The 15,980-nt window shown below is 41.7% G+C and overlaps 5 protein-coding genes across 6 annotated transcripts; 2 read left to right on the top strand and 3 right to left on the bottom strand.

Annotated features, from left to right (window-relative positions):
• The first annotated feature begins 5 nt into the window (after positions 1–5).
• LOC132194382 (mediator of RNA polymerase II transcription subunit 1) lies at positions 6–6,188 on the top strand. Its single transcript, XM_059615618.1, has 10 exons — positions 6–172; positions 384–510; positions 587–851; positions 909–1,044; positions 1,114–1,357; positions 1,411–1,621; positions 1,670–1,901; positions 1,961–2,141; positions 2,200–2,398; positions 2,459–6,188. Exons 2-10 carry the CDS (start codon positions 432–434, stop codon positions 5,433–5,435), a joined length of 4,524 nt encoding a protein of 1,507 aa, XP_059471601.1. The 5' UTR covers positions 6–172; positions 384–431; the 3' UTR covers positions 5,436–6,188.
• Positions 5,432–7,342, bottom strand: LOC132194391 (myeloid differentiation primary response protein MyD88). The gene is made up of 7 exons (XM_059615633.1): positions 7,044–7,342; positions 6,858–6,987; positions 6,449–6,738; positions 6,270–6,394; positions 6,038–6,206; positions 5,802–5,979; positions 5,432–5,738 (listed from the first exon to the last, which is right to left on the bottom strand). Exons 2-7 carry the CDS (start codon positions 6,974–6,976, stop codon positions 5,543–5,545), a joined length of 1,077 nt encoding a protein of 358 aa, XP_059471616.1. The 5' UTR covers positions 6,977–6,987; positions 7,044–7,342; the 3' UTR covers positions 5,432–5,542.
• Positions 7,343–7,440: 98 nt separating this feature from the next.
• On the top strand, positions 7,441–8,197 carry LOC132194393 (pterin-4-alpha-carbinolamine dehydratase). Its single transcript, XM_059615635.1, has 3 exons — positions 7,441–7,611; positions 7,679–7,801; positions 7,864–8,197. Exons 1-3 carry the CDS (start codon positions 7,498–7,500, stop codon positions 8,035–8,037), a joined length of 411 nt encoding a protein of 136 aa, XP_059471618.1. The 5' UTR covers positions 7,441–7,497; the 3' UTR covers positions 8,038–8,197.
• LOC132194389 (uncharacterized) lies at positions 8,132–10,371 on the bottom strand. The gene is made up of 8 exons (XM_059615630.1): positions 10,277–10,371; positions 9,932–10,096; positions 9,317–9,874; positions 9,145–9,264; positions 8,823–9,086; positions 8,618–8,772; positions 8,426–8,566; positions 8,132–8,374 (listed from the first exon to the last, which is right to left on the bottom strand). The coding sequence occupies exons 2-8, from the start codon at positions 9,950–9,952 to the stop codon at positions 8,266–8,268; spliced, it is 1,368 nt and encodes a 455-aa protein (XP_059471613.1). The 5' UTR covers positions 9,953–10,096; positions 10,277–10,371; the 3' UTR covers positions 8,132–8,265.
• A 486-nt stretch (positions 10,372–10,857) lies between these two features.
• Positions 10,858–15,794, bottom strand: LOC132194402 (protein melted). Of its 2 annotated transcripts, none has more exons than XM_059615659.1 (14): positions 15,393–15,794; positions 14,911–15,050; positions 14,692–14,852; positions 14,492–14,636; positions 14,263–14,437; positions 14,045–14,208; positions 13,780–13,989; positions 12,968–13,650; positions 12,727–12,848; positions 12,318–12,676; positions 12,102–12,237; positions 11,734–12,002; positions 11,427–11,675; positions 10,858–11,371 (listed from the first exon to the last, which is right to left on the bottom strand). In XM_059615659.1, exons 2-14 carry the CDS (start codon positions 14,956–14,958, stop codon positions 11,114–11,116), a joined length of 2,979 nt encoding a protein of 992 aa, XP_059471642.1. In that variant the 5' UTR covers positions 14,959–15,050; positions 15,393–15,794; the 3' UTR covers positions 10,858–11,113. The 2 variants fall into 2 exon arrangements, with proteins under 2 accessions (XP_059471642.1, XP_059471643.1); XM_059615660.1 differs by lacking the exon at positions 15,393–15,794 and adding an exon at positions 15,167–15,306.
• Between the last annotated feature and the right edge of the window lie 186 nt (positions 15,795–15,980).

Below are 15,980 nucleotides of genomic sequence, written 5' to 3'. Positions count from 1 at the left end.
TGCGAGCAGTGCGATTTTAGTGAGTAAAGTTGGAGTTTGGATTTGGAGTCGGTCGGTCCGCTGACGGGCTGATATCGGCTCCCGTTTTAACTTTGGTTCCGTTTTGCACAACACCGAGATCGAAATTTGAAGTTTGCAAAGTCGAATTTGCGGCCCGTTTTCGGCGCTTTTGGTAAGAAAGTAAAGAAGTTCTTTGCCTGCCTTATGCTTGCCATCATCGCCTTGCGAAATGCGAGTTTTCATTTTACAAAGGATGTCTATGTATTTATTTTTAATCATAAATAGCTGTAAAAAAATTCTACGCAATATGAAAATTATAATTAGCTTTTGTTCTTTATCGTAATTTATTTCAATTATTGACTTTTTAATTTTGTTTCATGCAGGCCGATCCAGAAGAGATGTAATAAATAAACAAAAATCGATCATTCACCATGATGGCAGCGCCTTTAGCTGGCAAAGCAGAGGCCGCGAAGGTGCCACTTCCCAAACCCCCAGTTCCAGCAGGCACAAGTACATATGATACATTTTAGAAATGTACTTTTGAAATCATTATTTACTGACCTAAAAATCTTACGTATTTTAAAAGGTGCTGGAACTGCTGGGGCAGGACACGCCAAAAAATGGCAGATGGAAATGCTGATGGAAAAACTTCGGTCAAAAACCAGCCAGTATAAATCGTTCACCGACAGCGCCAAGTCGCTCAAGCTGTGCCTCCTCGACAAGCGCTATCCGATGGATCTTATGGAGAGGCAGCAGCTCCAAAAGTGCCTGGACACCTTACAGCACTCGTTTAAGGTCACCTCATTGCAGTCGATGGTCGAAAGATTGGGCAGTGTTACCAGACAACTTGAGTTAGTTGCTAACATAAACGCCAACACTTTTAAAAATTGTATTGAAATTATTTCCAGGCTTAAATTCATGGCTGGCCTTTCTGGGACTGACTGGTTTATTTCGTCCGACATGTTCTACTTGGAGGTAGTTTTGGAGCAGAGTGGTTGTGTGAAGGATGTCAAAATTCATCATGAAGGAAAAGTTGAACAGCAGGTATTGATTCATAAAGAATGATTATTAATTAATTATAAAAGTTTTTAATTTGCTAATAATGGTTTTCAGAGTTGTGAAGAGTTGGTCAATTGTCTGGCAAGAGGAGATTTTGCCGACTTTGCCAAACAGCTGGAGAACTTGGCTGCCATTTACCAAATCAACGCAGACAAAAAGCAGAAGGGTAAGGTTTTCCAGGCTCTGCAAAGCCTTGAAACCGACTTAATGAATTTGGCCGAAATCCAGTCATTCATTAAAGAGCCTCACAACTTAATACACAAGTCGCCAGTTGGTATTCTTGAGAATAGGAAAGGAGGTGCGTTTCAAGCAAATATCAAGTTTTATCTTTTTCTAAGTCTTAAATTTTAGGTCATCCTATGAGACTGACATTCTTTGTTTCGCCGTATGACTTATTAGATGAAAAGTTGAAAACGTCTATTCCGATGACTGTGGAGAACGTTATTTCGAAAAGGCTAGGACTGAGTGTTGAAGTTTGTAATGAAGCCAGCGCTCAATTTATTCACTACAAGTTGCCGACTAACCCACTCATCACAATCACAGCTTCGTCAAGTGGAAAGAGGTAGTGCTTAATAATATGATTTAAGATAGGAACTAATTTTATTGCTAGATCTCCTGTGTATGCAAGCCTGGGACCTCAGAACTCGGCCTCTTTGCCTGCCACATTCGTACTTCGGCTATGCAAGCCTATCGCTATGTGCACAAGTTTAGTTAAAGGCTTGCAACAAATCACAGAGGTTGAAACTGGCGATGTAAATACTCAGCATCCGATGCTCTCTCTGATCACCAAGAACTGCTCGTCTGGAGCCTTAGACAGTGCCAACAACAAAGGCCTCTTTGTCGTAAGTGGAGGAAATAATCAATGCATCAAGAAAATATCTTATACTCTATAAAATTCCAGACTCTGCCCGACCAGCAGCACTGCTATTTTTTGACAGAAAGCAAAGGAATAAATGCGATAATGATGCAAAATATCCCTTTCACGCACCCAACTCATGTGCCACAAATTTTGTCTTTGTTGAGACAACAGGCTCTTTTCAACACCTTAGTGGAAAGCTGTGTTCGACCAACAAGCAAGCAAGGTAAAAAAGAATTATTATGTTTGTAAATTAAACATATTGATTTTTTTCTGCTTTACAGAGTTCAACGATTTGATAATTTTCGAAGTGTCTGCACTCTCAAACCAACAGTTGTCTGTCTCATTTGAGCATCCTTTCGAGGAGGCAATGGCCACTGTAGAATTGGACCTCAGCGACATTTGCAACGTTCGTTGTCGGTTGTATGGACCAATCACAGACGACCAAGGCATGGCAGACTACGCCAGCAAAGTTGTGCAAAGGTAGGTCAACACTGTCAGTGAAAAAATAAATTTGAAATTCTTATCAAAATTTATTTGCAGGAGCCTTTCCATTCCAATAACCATGCGAGCGCTCATTCAGAAGTGGCAGCACCAAGCTGTTGAGCCGACAAACTCAAATTTTGGCCTCAGCCTGGGAAATTTTAACACGGACTCCATGCAGAGCAAGCTCTTGCCTGACTTTGAATGCAAGCCTGTCCCACGGCCATCAGAGTCGTCAGGTGGTGGAAGCCACAGCCACATGATGGGACACTTAGGCTATCAAGCTTCTCTCAACACGTCGCCTGAGCAATTTTTTCCATCCCAGATCACAGTAGAGCCAATAGTCGGTCAGCCAAAAACGTCTCCGCTCCTTCTGAACATGATGGGCGACCAAAAAGCAAAGAAACGCCGCAGGTCGAAGGTTGGTGATGCAGGATGGACAGGCAGGAGTCCCAAAAGAAAGTTGAGTACTGAAGAAGACGCGAGTCAGGACACTCAGGGTAGCTACGACTCTATGGGAGTCGCTCCTGCTGAGGCCATGGATTTCTTGGAAGATGCTCTCGTAGACTCTAATGTCGAGTCCTTTGTGTTTGAGGACGAGTCGCAGGCGTCGGACAGCAATGATGAGTTGCGACGCAAACTGAAACGGGCGCGTTTGGAGAGTAGAAAAAATTCAGCATCCTCGACCGATTCAAAAAACTCGTCAGATAACCACCAGGCTTTTGAAATTACTTTGGAGGGAAAATCGAGCCTGGTGGGACCCTCCGTTAGCATCACTCCGATTTCAACCCCCACCGAACCACCGATTTCGTCTGTTCTGGGAAACGTGGGGCTTGACAAGCGCTCTGGGATTGAAATTATTCCACTGAGCTCAGGAACACCTTCGCTCCCAAGCTCCATCACAATTACACCTATCAAGACGGAAGAGCGGAGTAAAGATCGGAGCAGGGATGAAAAGTCGTCAAAAAATAGAGACAAGCGACCCGACGAAAAGAGGTCTGAAAAGAAGAAAAAACGTCACAGGGACGAAGAAGGCAGTTTTGAAGCGGGAAAGTTGATGGGACCGCCGCAGGCTCCAAGCAAAGACAAATCCAAATCGGAGAGCAAATCTCCAAAGCCTCTGACTTCTCCTTCCACTTCTCCTCCTCTGCAACGCAAGTATCCGAATTCTCCAACTTCTCATTTATCACCAGGAGCAAACAACCCTCAGATATCACTTGTCAAAACTCCAACAAGTCCGACGCAGAAGAGCAAATCGCACAGCAGCAGCCCTAAGCATTCGGGCACTGGCTCAAGCTCTTCATCGCCTATCTATGGCAGTCCCAAACATTCTGCCGTCAGCCCGAAGCATTCGACTCCATCACCAAAGTCAAGCTCAGGCAAACCAAGCATGTCTGCTTTGAAAGGCACTCTTTCAAAATCCAACAGCAGTGGCAGCAGCAGCAGCAGCGACCCAAACAGGGTCAAGAAGGACAAAGACAAAAAGTCTTCCTCGTTGAGCAACAGCTCATCGAGTCCGAAGTCCAAGTCTTTGTCGTCATCCTCGTCTTTGTCTTCCAAGGTGAAGCAGGATTTTGGGTTGAGCGGAGGGGATTCGCCCCTGCCAGCGGGGCAACCACCGATGACACCTGCTCAGAAGGTGGTGGCCTCTCTCCTGGATTTGGAGCCGGCAGTGGTGATGTCCACTCACAAGCAAGGGACGCTGGCGTCCGACTACACGGCGGGGTCGCCACCACTGCAGTCGGCGCCTGGAGCAGCCAGCCTCCCAGCCACCTCCGCGCAGGACCCACAATGCTCCACCAAGTGTCCTCTGCAGGGACGCAGCCGCAAGGGCTCGCTCTCGGCTGTGATCGACAAATTGAAGTCGGCCCAAACGTCGCCGCCGCCGGACGCCGAGAGGAGGGATTCTGACAAGCCCAAGAGCTCGTCCTCCCAAAAGTCCTCAACTGACAACAAGAACGGCTTGAAAAATTCCGAATACATGGTCAAGTCGAGCTCTGAGGGCATCAAGATCACAATCAATAAAACTAAAAAGGACTCGAAATCGTCATCCAAGTCTTCTTCGCTGCCCTCTTCTCCCAAGCACACTGGGCTAAAGCCGGGGGTCATCAGTGGTCCTGCGTCAAAAAAGCCTCTTCACAAATCAAATTCTTCTTCCTCTTCGTCCTCAAATAGAACATCAAGCCCGTCAAGCAAGTCCAAAGGTAGCCTGAGTCCAAGCACTTCGAAGTCCTCCTTGTCCAAGCAGAGCTCCACCAACTCGCCAAAGTCTTCGAGCAGCAGCAGCAGCTCTTCAGACAAGCAAAGGACTAAGGACAAAATAAAAGATCGTCACTCAAGTCCTTCTACCCACCGGGAAGATGCAGACAGCGAACGAGCATTTAAAATTTTGGCTGCTCAGGCAAAACTTGAAATCGAAATGCCTAAATTGGACACTAAATTCCAAATCCCAAAGCTATCGCGCTCAGAGAGTAAGGAGGACAAAAAATCTACTGAGAAAGAAAAACTTTTAGAACCCAAAGTGGAGCTGAAAAAGCTGGAGGATCGAGAAAAGCCTCGCAGCTTTTCTCCGCTGCCTTTGAACAACTTGAAGATGGTGCCTGTTGTCGCTCTGCCCATGCTACCTTGCACTGATGTGCCAGTCAAGGTGGTGCCTGAGAAGGAGCCTGAAAAGCAAGTAGAAGCTGAGATTCCCGACCTGGGGCACCTGAGCCCCCCGAAACTACCAATTGAAACGCCTAGAGATTGCGATTCAGACGACAGCTCTCCTGGTCTTCTGATTGACTTCTCAGTGGACAAAAAAGGGCTAAAGGGGTCTCCGCCGCCTCCACCCCTTCCTCCTCTATTGATACCAGTGCAGAAGTCGCCTTTGCCAGTCCACTTGCCTCCAGTATTGTCACCGTCTGTGTCTGTGCACATTGTCAAATCCCCAGCCCCTTCGCCTATTATTTTACCCTCGCCCCACTCGTCACAACCCTCGCCATGCATCACGGATGATGAGCTGATGGATGAAGCACTTATCGGTTTAGGAAAGTGAGTTTTTTTTATTGTTCAATTGTCATCTTAAAATTTTGTTTTATGTGCAAATCTTTTTGTCTGATTAAAAACTTATTATCTATATCACATAAATTCCACTATCTTTAATCATGCAAGCAGAGGCTCGGCAACCTTCTTTTTCTTTCTGAAAAACTTTGGGATTTTAATTTTACTTTTCTGGCGCACTTTGTTTACTGCTTCTGAGGTCTCTGAAAGAACCGTTTCGCTCAAATAAGCAGAGTCGGTTGGAGAGACATCTGGTTGATCATGGGGCTTATCACTTGCAGCTTGGACAGGAATATTTCTAAATTAAAAAAAAAAAACATATATATATTAATCAGCAAATCATTAGTCCATGAATTATTACCTCAATTTTAACTGGGTAGAGGGAGGCATGTGGCCAGGTCGAACAGAATCGTAGAGCTTATCAAAAAAGTTTCCAAACAATTTTGATTTCTCATAGTCCAATCGGAAGTTAAAATTCAGTTTGCTGGGCACAGAACAGGACCCGAATGTCACTGGTATCATTTTCCTCATATTTGTTTCTGAAAAAATGATTTAAACAATTTCATTTCATTGAAAATCAAAACTTATTTAGCTCACCTATCCCAACTAACTGTGCATACGACACATGGAAATTATTCACTTTGTCATTTTGAAATAAGTGATCAGAGAAAATGACCACAATCTTGTTACATCTGTTTGCAATAAGTTCAAGAACAGCGTCAAATTCGAATACGCCAGGAATGAGGTCTCGATTTTTGTCAAAAACCTAGTCGAAAAAATAAAAGACATAGTAAATTTGGTGGCATTAAAATATAAAAAAAAATCTTACTCTGATGTGTCTTTCTTCCAAATTTTCAATAATTTCTTTGGCTCTGTGGATGTCTTGGTCTGCGTATAGCAGCATGACATCGTACTGTTGTGGAGGAAGACCTTTCTCTAAGAGATAGGTGTCATCTGGAAATAATTTATAATAAAATTTTTGTTTTGCTACAACTAGCTCCTCTTTACCGACAGTGAGTGCACCTTTCTCGCTACCGAATGGCAGAGCATCTGCTGTTCGACAGGCAAAATTTTCTGCGTCCAGTTCAAAGACTGGCGTGAGGTCATCGTGAACATCCCAACGATCCAGTTCTTTAAGCACCTCTTGCAGAGTGCCAACATTAGGAGGCAACTTTGGATCACTCAGCGCCTGCCAATATTTCAGCACTTCCGCTGTAAAATGGCACTGTGTTTTTGCATTCAATGCGTTTTGTTGAGTTGCGGTCAGCCCGACCTTTTCAGCTAGTCCTCTCCAATCCCTGTAATTGTGAAATAAAAAAGTTAAAAACACACGAAACGTTAAATTACTATTGGATATATGAGTGAGCAACTTGCAAGAAGATTATTTAGGTGTTTAATTATTATTTAATACACACACCTCAGGTATCCATCTTTGGAGCGGATGACTTTCCTCGAGTCTAGCACCAACCCTAGTTGCTCTTGAGTTGATGGTTTTAATGCCGAGAGCGGTGTTTGAAAAAGATTTTGTTTGCCCATTGCCTATGTACCTAAAAAATATAAAACGATAACTTTTTCTCATTATTCAAATATTTACATTCCGAACCTTTAGGTTTTAGGTGTTTAACAATTTCATGGACGACAGGTGAAAGCCAAGTTTTTAAAAACAATCCTCTGTTTGTTTTTAGCCCTGAAAATTATTCTCACTCCAGCAGACTTTCTACTAGTATGGTGTAAGAAATGTAAGGTCCTCGACTCTCCAGCTGTCCAGCTCGTGAACGGCGTGAGGTTTGATGATTTTCAAGTTGAGGCACCAAATGAGCACCAGTAGCAGGGCAGAAAACTACTTGTTGAATCTTGCGAAAGTTTTGGTCCGAACTTGCTGGAGTGGTTGCAAAGCTGGCAACGTTGTACCATTTTGCTTCCCGTCCTCTGATTGGTTACAATTGCAGGCACTGTCCAATCAAAATTCAGCACCAGTCAATAATGGGCGGTGGATTTTTGGGTTTGTTTTGCAGCCTTGAACCCTGGGAAGTCCTCGGGCGGGTCAACTGGATTGGATGTTCTCCTTAAAGCTTTCCACTTTATTGAGCAGCAAAGCGACAAAACTTGCTGCGACGTGGCTATCAAGACCAATTCGCGAGATAAGTGGCCAAAAATCAAAGGGAAAAATGGTATTTCATTCAGAAATATATTTTAAACTTGCTAATTATTATGCTCTTTGGTATTATTTTTTTAAAGGCTACCAAACTAGCTGGAGATGAGCGAGTGAGCGCCCTTGCGCCTCTCAAAAGTGCCGGATGGACCGAGGTCAACGACAGAGATGCGATTTACAAAGAGTTCCTTTTTAAAGACTTTAATGAGGTTCGAATAAAAAAATCAAATTAATTTTGGTTATTTAAATTTGAAATTCTTCGGATATTTAGGCTTTTGGCTTCATGAGCCGGGTCGCATGCTTGGCTGAAAAGATGGACCACCACCCTGAATGGTTCAACGTTTACAACAAAGTGCAGGTGACCTTAGCCTCCCATGATGTTAGTGGAATCAGTGGACGTGACGTACGGATGGCTACATTTATGGAGGGCATAAGCAAGAAGTGAAGATAATATTTTTTGGTAACCCCGATGAGATTGTAAAATGCATTTCCTGAAATTTTATGTAGTTGGTGTTCAAAGCAAAGGTAGAAAATAGATATCCAAGCAAAGTAAAATGTTCTTTTATTTGCTTATGTGTTGCCGCGTCCAAAAATATTTCATAATAATACAGTTGCATGCATCAAGAATAAAAGAACATTTTTTTTTCATAAATGCTCACATTGAATTTGTTCCTCATAGAAATTCTTGGCGAATCACTTCCTCGATAATCTCTGCCAGGTAGTCTGAATCCTCAGCAACTCCAGTTTTTAATACGTCTGCAATCAGTCCTTCGATGCGGCAACTAAAAGTTTTAAAATGAGAGGAGAAAAACTCGATCATAATTGGCATTTACTTATGCGAGTCTTCTAATTGGACGGCAAAATCTGCAGTTTGCGTCTCCGCTTCTCTTTGAAGAGCGTCTTCCCCTGTCTGAGTTTCAGTGTTGCTAACTCCATCATGCTTAGCCACCAAGAATCTCACATTTACTGGTTTGCTAAATTTTCAGGCATTAATATGTTTTTACCAACTTCATTATATTACGTACCTCGTCATGGTTTTCATTTGTGAAACCACATCAACCAGTGGTGCATATTTTTCAGTCATTGTGCCCTCATCTCTAAGAACACTTTGAAGTGGTGTAAGTGAGGGCTGCACTTCTCTTTGCACTATGTTTTTCTTTCCCTTTGGAGCAGTCTTTTTCTGCAAAAGAGGGAGTTGAATCCAGCACAAATTGGTGATGGTAAACTTACCATTTTTCTTGGCACAAGATTTTTAGGTGCTCCTCTTCTGTTTTTCATTGATGTGGCTTGTGTCGCAGTTGCAAATTCAAACTCTTCCGAGTGAGCAAGTTTGACACTTTCTGCAACTTGGAGTCGCAAATGTATCAGCTCGTCATCCTCCACTTCCAGGCACCTGAGGGCATCGTCGAGCTGAGATGCAAGTTCGAGAAAACTTTCCAGCAAAGTGAGGGTGGCTAAGAAATCTCGTCTCAATGCAGTTTGATTCATGTAGGTCTATAAATTCAAAAATAAGTGAAATGTGACATTTGAATAAGAAAAATATATAAATTACTTGGAGTCCTTGGTTAGCAATACTTAAGGCACGGCTCAGCATACGAAAAGCAGATTGCTTAGCTGTGTTTCTGGCAATGTTCGTGCTCATCCTTTGTATGAGAGGGTTTAGCTTGTCAACCTATACGAGATGCAAAATAATGTTAAATAAATTACATATTAAAAAGTATTACCTCTATTTTCAGGGTGTAGATGTAATTCCTTCTCATCCTGGCTCGAAACTCGGCCAGCTTGACTCTCCGTTTCTCTTCTGCCCTGGGTGAACCCAATTCAGCATTTTCAGCATCGCTTCCCTTCAGCGACTTTTCCAAAAGTGCCCTCAGCACACTCTTTAGAGCGGCCTGGGATTTCTTGATGGCCAAAACTGTTTGATGGTGATCAAATTTGGGTTTCTCAGGTTGAACAGGTGCCACGCTCCCTTTGGTTGACTTTGATTTCACGGAAACCACTTTATCACTCTGCTTTTCTTCCGAGTCTGATGCAGAATCGCTTGAATTACTACTGGTCGAGTATGTGCTTTGGTTATCACTTGAAGACAATTCTTCAGAGCTTTGATCACTTTCATAAGTGGTCGCGAGCGTTTGACCAAAAGACGGGTCAGTTTTCTTCAGATTAGACTTTGGGCTGTCTAATTTTAACTGCATGAATTGCAGCCTCAGGTCGTCCTCCTTGTCTTGACGAGCTTGTCGAACTTGCTCTATGACTTTTTCCATCTGCATCGCAGACACAAACTAAAACAAGAGATTAAGCAATATTATTGAGCACATTAAAAAAGGCCTGCTGCGTACCTTAAACTCAAAATTATCCATTTTCCTGGAGAAGTTTGACGAATTTTATTTGAAAGAAGTTTGTATAGATTTTCAAATTTCAAACAAAGAGAATTTTATCGTTGCTCTCTACTATTGTCGCTTCTTCTGCATTCCTTGTTGCTGCCCAATCATCGTGTTTGCGATCTGCAAAAAAAGAGTGTAAAGCTGTCAAAAACATACATAAACAAGAACACAACATGCCGGCGCGCTTCTTTTTTCTTGCCTCATTCTGAAAGAATAGTTTGCAATTTACGGAGTTAAATAAATGATGCACTATTTTTCCATGCAAGGTAACCTACGTAAATTCAAACACTCTAAAATTACCTCAAAAACTCGGATCCGATTTTTAATAACTGCATCCTAGCTCTTCATTCAGCTATTTCTGCTCAACGGATTGAATCAACAAGGATTGAATGGATCATAAAAATAAATAAACAAAAATTGGCCAATGGGATAAACGCTTGGGAGGCCATTGCGCTTGCTGGTTGGTCGAGCTCTCGAATCTAGCATTTTGAATTAAAAAGGTGGGAGAAGCGCGAAGCTCGACATCCACAGCAGATTAATTAAAAAAATTATTCAGATCTGAATAATGAATTTAATAAATTTCATTTAAAATAATTTTTTTAATTATAGTTTTTTGCTCAAGATTTTACGATTCATTCACAGAAATTATAGTAGTGGTTCCGCATGTGTAAAAAAATCTATTTGGATAAAATAATAGTAATGATCGACAAACGACAAAGAGATTGTTTTGTTTTTAATATTTCTAAATTAAAATTCTGTTTCGCCTTTTATCGTCTTGCATACAGTCTCTGAATAATTTCTGACATAAATATTGACGAAATAATTACCATTATCACTTTTCCAAGGTTTTTAAGAAGAACATGTTTTTTTTTTATCTATTTGTATAAATATCCAAATATTTATTATTTTCTTTTTACAATATCATAATCATGGAGAGCAAAAAGTACAGTGAATTTCAAAGGGACTTTAGTATGCGTTTATCCTAAAGAAATTATGTATATATCAACAAATTTCAAGGCATTTTTTTTGTACAGTAACATTTGAATACAGAATGAAAAGCATTTTGTTGGCACAGAGTTTAACAGTAAAATACAATATAAAATTTAGCAAATCTAAAAATATAATAATTTACATCAGTCACACTGCGGTTCTGAAGCCAATGCCTCTGGCTGGCAGAGAGTAACTTTTAATTGGTGCCTCTCGGGAATGAGAATGGGCCACAGCTATGGACAGGCACTGCACCCACTCCTCTGCATTTTTCCCATCTTTGGGCTTCAGAATTAACGAACGGTCCCCAGTGAAAATCTCAAAGGCTTTTGGAATGTTTCGAGCTCCTCTGCTTACTTTCACGCTTCGAATTTGATTCACCTCAATCGGAATTGCATCCTTGTCATTCTGTATATCATATTATATTTAAAAGGTTTGACATTAATATAAAAGTCCTTTTTACCGTTCCCCTGTAGCTAAGATGAGCGCCAGACAAAGTGAAATATCTTGTCCGCCACCGTTTAAAAATCTTCCAGCGCCCCTTCTTTTCCTTAAGCTGGCCCTCTATTACAGGTTGAGTGGTCTGCAAAAAACCTACAGCTCGCTCAGGGTGGTTGCACAAAAAGCAACCCCAAATCTGACGAGATCCATTAAATTCGAAGACGTCAAAGAAGCCGCTGTTGCGGAGCTCGTGCAACAGCATGTCTTGGTCCTTCAACAAAGAAACAATTTAAATTCTGGAAAAATCTGAAAGAATTTAGTCAAGTTACTTTTGAGCAAGGGAACGCTGACGTCACTAGCGTGAGGAATGATTTGTTTTCGCATTTAAGAATATCCCAGCAGTTCTTCAGACTGCTGACGGACGTTTCTCGAGAGCTGAGAGCCGACTGAGATTTTGCTTGCAAAGCCAAGAACATCAGGTGGATCCAAATACGAGGATTCCTTGTTCTCATAGTGAAGAAGCTGCGGCTGTATAAACAGTGTTCACCCTGGCCTTGACAAGCAAAATGCAATTTGGCCATCTTCTTTGCTTTACGCTCTAAAATTAACAAAAAAATTAAAATGTTGAATAAATCGGTTAATCAACAGAGGAAATTAGACAATATATCAAAAAAGCTTCTTATAAAAAAAATGTTACCTTCAATGGTGCACTTGGCTGGAGGGGGAATTCTTGCCTGCACCTTATCCATGTAGGTTTTTATTTTATCCAAGTGCTTTTCACAAAAATGCTGGATTGTATCTCTCATGGGAAAAGGCTCAAAAACACTAATGCGCTGAAAGGATAAATTTGATTAGAATTGTTTTATTTATAACAAAACAAAAGCTTGAAAGAAATGACCATCAATTTTCTAACCTGGGCTGCAGCAAGACCTGGAACTCCTTGTCCAATGATCGTGACGCTTGTGTTAGTTCTTCGGGTGGGGGCTGGTGCCTGCAAAGCTGCAGTAATAGCTGTTTGTGATGATGAGGTGGGCAACAAGGGTTTTGTATCAGTCAATATAGAACTAACTCCGGGATGAAGTCCTGCAGTGGAAATCACGGAAGCGCAGGAAGACAGGACGGTTCCCGACTGATGCAAGAGGCTGGTGGTTCCCGAGTGGCTCTTGGTGAGTGCAACGGCAGGTTGCGAAAGTTGAAACGGTGAGTGCAGACGAGTTCCTGATTGGGTTAGTTGTACAGCTCCCGAAGAAGTGATCACAGGGTAGAGGCACACTAAAAATAATGATTAAGGAAAGTTGAAAATTCATTACAATAAATGGTACCTGTTTCTCTTCCTGTCTGAATAAATGCTGGAGAGGTTGGCTGAATATTGTAGCTTGTTGAATAAGGAGTGGATATTGAAATAAGTCCATCTCTTTCTTCACGAAGAGCAGTTATGCTCCCACTAATAAAAACCAAAACACAATTTAACAAGAGAATCTTTTTTGACAAAAAGTTACAAAAAAATATTATAAATTTAAGAAATGAAATTAAACTAACAAATTGGATAAGATAAATGTTTACCTGATGCTTTTTGTTGGACTAACAGTACCAGAAGTTGTTGTAACTGTAACTCCGCCACTGGAAATCCTCGAGTTACTGATGAACCGAGGCATATTAGTTGGCCCCGAGTGTATAGCCGTGACGCTTTTGTTGACCGAGGGCAGGGGTACAAGAGGGGGCGCTTGGGGAACAGGCCCCAGATTAATATGCTGGCTTGAGCTGAGACGAGTAACGCTGCGATGAAGACCCATTCGACTGCCGTGTCCCCCGTTCAACTTAGTCATGCTGCGATTCATGTGCAGGGCCGAACTGAGTCTTCCAGTGCTGCGACTGTCTCCTAGCCGTGGCCGCCCAGCACCAACCGGTCGAGAAACGTAAGGCATTACACTGGTTACTGGTGGCTCCTTTTCCCCCGCTTGCTTTCCGTTTTCGACTTTGATTATGGTCACACCGCTGGAGTTGGTGACTGAACTGGCCGTTGTGAGGGTGCTTGGATTGGTGGTGGCTGTCGTTGATGCTTTTGATTCGTTGTTCTGGCGATCCGATCGATCAACCTGTCGAACTTCTGCCAGCATTTTGTCAGTGAAGAGGACGGGATAACTTGAGCAGAGAAGGGTCGCCTCCCTCAGTAAAGTGCCCTGGCTTCCTCTGTCAGCCCGGCGCAAATTTTCCAAAACAAAGTCCAACGCCTCTTGAGCACGAGCCTATGAATGAGAAAAAAATTATAAATATTTACCAAATTATTTTTATATTTTATTAAGTAGTTCTTAACTTAAACTTAATTTGTTATCAATCAATATAATTTGATGAAAACAGTTTAACTTCAAAATTACCTTGCTCAGTTTTCCCACGGACGAGATCACTTGGGCAGCAAGTCCGAGAGTGTTTGGGTGAGATTGAGCTGCTTCTTTAATGCGCTGGAGGTGGTCTACGAGCACTTGAGGTCTAGTGGCTGCCATTGCTAAGAAGACTTGCATTGTGGCAGATGCAGTGGAGGCCGGTCCAAGGTATTCACACAACTGAGGAAGACAAGGTTCCAGGAGCTAAATGATGAGGAAAAGATAAAGTTTAAGAACCCAATGAAAACTAAAAACTTACAGAAGGCTTGTCCTTGGCAATTAGACCAAAAAGACTCAAAAGAGCCAATTTGTCGGGATTTTCACAATGAGGCAAAAGAGCTGCCAGAGCCATCACATGTTCATTGATTGGTTCCTTGTTGACGGCGTAAATTTGAGGTAAGACTCTTGCAAGAGGGTAATTACCTAGTTTCAAATTATAAAAATAAGCGCTGCACAAAATTTGAAGTAATAGTCAACCTGATATAATTGAGTCGATGATTGGTTGGATGTGGAGTGCAAGAAGATCAGCATTTTCAATAGCTGCCAATGACAGATAGGAAGACATATTTCTAGACAGTTCACGGTTTCCTTTATGCAGAAATTTCACAGCCACTGGCAAGGCACGTTTCATTACTTCTTTCTTGCTATAGTTCTGTAAACAGGCAATTTAATTAGCACATCAGATGCAAAAAAATTCAAAATTTACCAAAAAGAGACACGAAATAATGTCGGAAGAAATTTTTGCGTGCGGTGGGTCTTCGTCTTTGAGAGAGGGCTTCAAATTTTGGCTCAAACAAGACTCGAGAAGTTTCACCAAAGCTTCACAGTGTTGTTCTATGGTTCCAGTTTCTCTGAAAATTAGACAAAAATTAATAATCCAATTAAAAAATATTTCTTTCTCTTCACCTAATGGCAGAGGTGACCCTTGTCACACAGATTTCAACGACACTTTGGTCATTGTTGTTGTTGAGGTAGTCCGGCATGGTGCTGATGCGGTTGATGGTTTGGATGACCTCGGTCAGGTCGTTGACAATGGCATGGTCGGACACGGAGAACAGATCGCCCGCCTGCAAATTTAATCTGTTAATTGGCCACACTCTGATTAATTTCTCAGAGGCAACAAACCTTGGAGAGATCTTTTTTTCCTAACACCTGCGTGAACAACTCGTGCATCTTGCGGCTGCGGTTCCCTCTCTCGCCGCTCTTAATCTTTTACACGTTTCTATCCGCAGAGCAGCCCATTATACTGGTTTGACTGGTTTGCTCTAAAACAAAACAATATTCACTTGACATACATACTTGCAGGTTAACTGAGAATACTGCCGTAGAAATAATATGTATTAAAATTTGTAAATTTATTAAAGAAAAATTATCTTCATACTTGACTTCATATTTTTGTTAATTTAACGAAAAATGGTCACTTGTGCTTTGCGATGTATTATTTTAGTACGAAATGAATTCATTTTCAGGGGACCATTGACCGACAGTGGCCGAGAAAATTGCGTCTCTGCGATCCGTAGCCGACGGCATCATCACACTTTTTGACTCATAAATTGATAAGATAATTCGCCTACATGCTGTGTAGCTGTTTACATCAAATTATTTACCTGCTGAAACTCCGAGGGCACATTATCTCCTCACAGAAAGGACATCTGTGTAAAGAAGGGCGGCTTCCCAATTTTCTACAAAATAATCGCCATCGCCAAGAATGCCACATCCACTCTTCTTATTTTTTCTCGTTTTCTGGTGCTGTCAATTTTCTCCTTCTTCTCTCCTCCCACTTCTCCTCCTCCGATTCCATTCACCCTTTTAACACCTGCGGCACCTGCGCCTCCACGGCTTTATTTTGGCCCATCAAGTTCCTCGTTCGTACAAGCGGCAACATTGCACCACAAGAAAATTTCTCCTTTTTACACCAAAAATGAACAAGTAATAGCAAGCAGTTAATATTAAATTGTTGCTCCTTGCAAAAACCTGCAGCCATGCAGGTGCAACCAACCACCAACTTATGGTGTGGAAATGAAATGAAATTAAAATTAACGAAATTAACTAAATTAAGAATAATTTAACCCTAGCCGGTATTATTTGAACAAAAAAGTTAAATGGAACCGGTTTAACACCGTGGAAATATTTTAAATTTATTTTCATTAATTTCCAATATTTTTAATTAAAATTTTCAGTTTTCAAACAAAAAT

The sequence above is a fragment of the Neocloeon triangulifer genome, unplaced genomic scaffold, assembly GCF_031216515.1.
Source record: "Neocloeon triangulifer isolate White Clay Creek 2 clone unplaced genomic scaffold, ASM3121651v1 ptg000006l, whole genome shotgun sequence".
NCBI classification, from domain to species: domain Eukaryota; kingdom Metazoa; phylum Arthropoda; class Insecta; order Ephemeroptera; family Baetidae; genus Neocloeon; species Neocloeon triangulifer.
The sequence above is the reverse complement of the archived record's forward strand: the minus strand, read 5'-3'. Positions and strand labels throughout refer to the sequence as shown.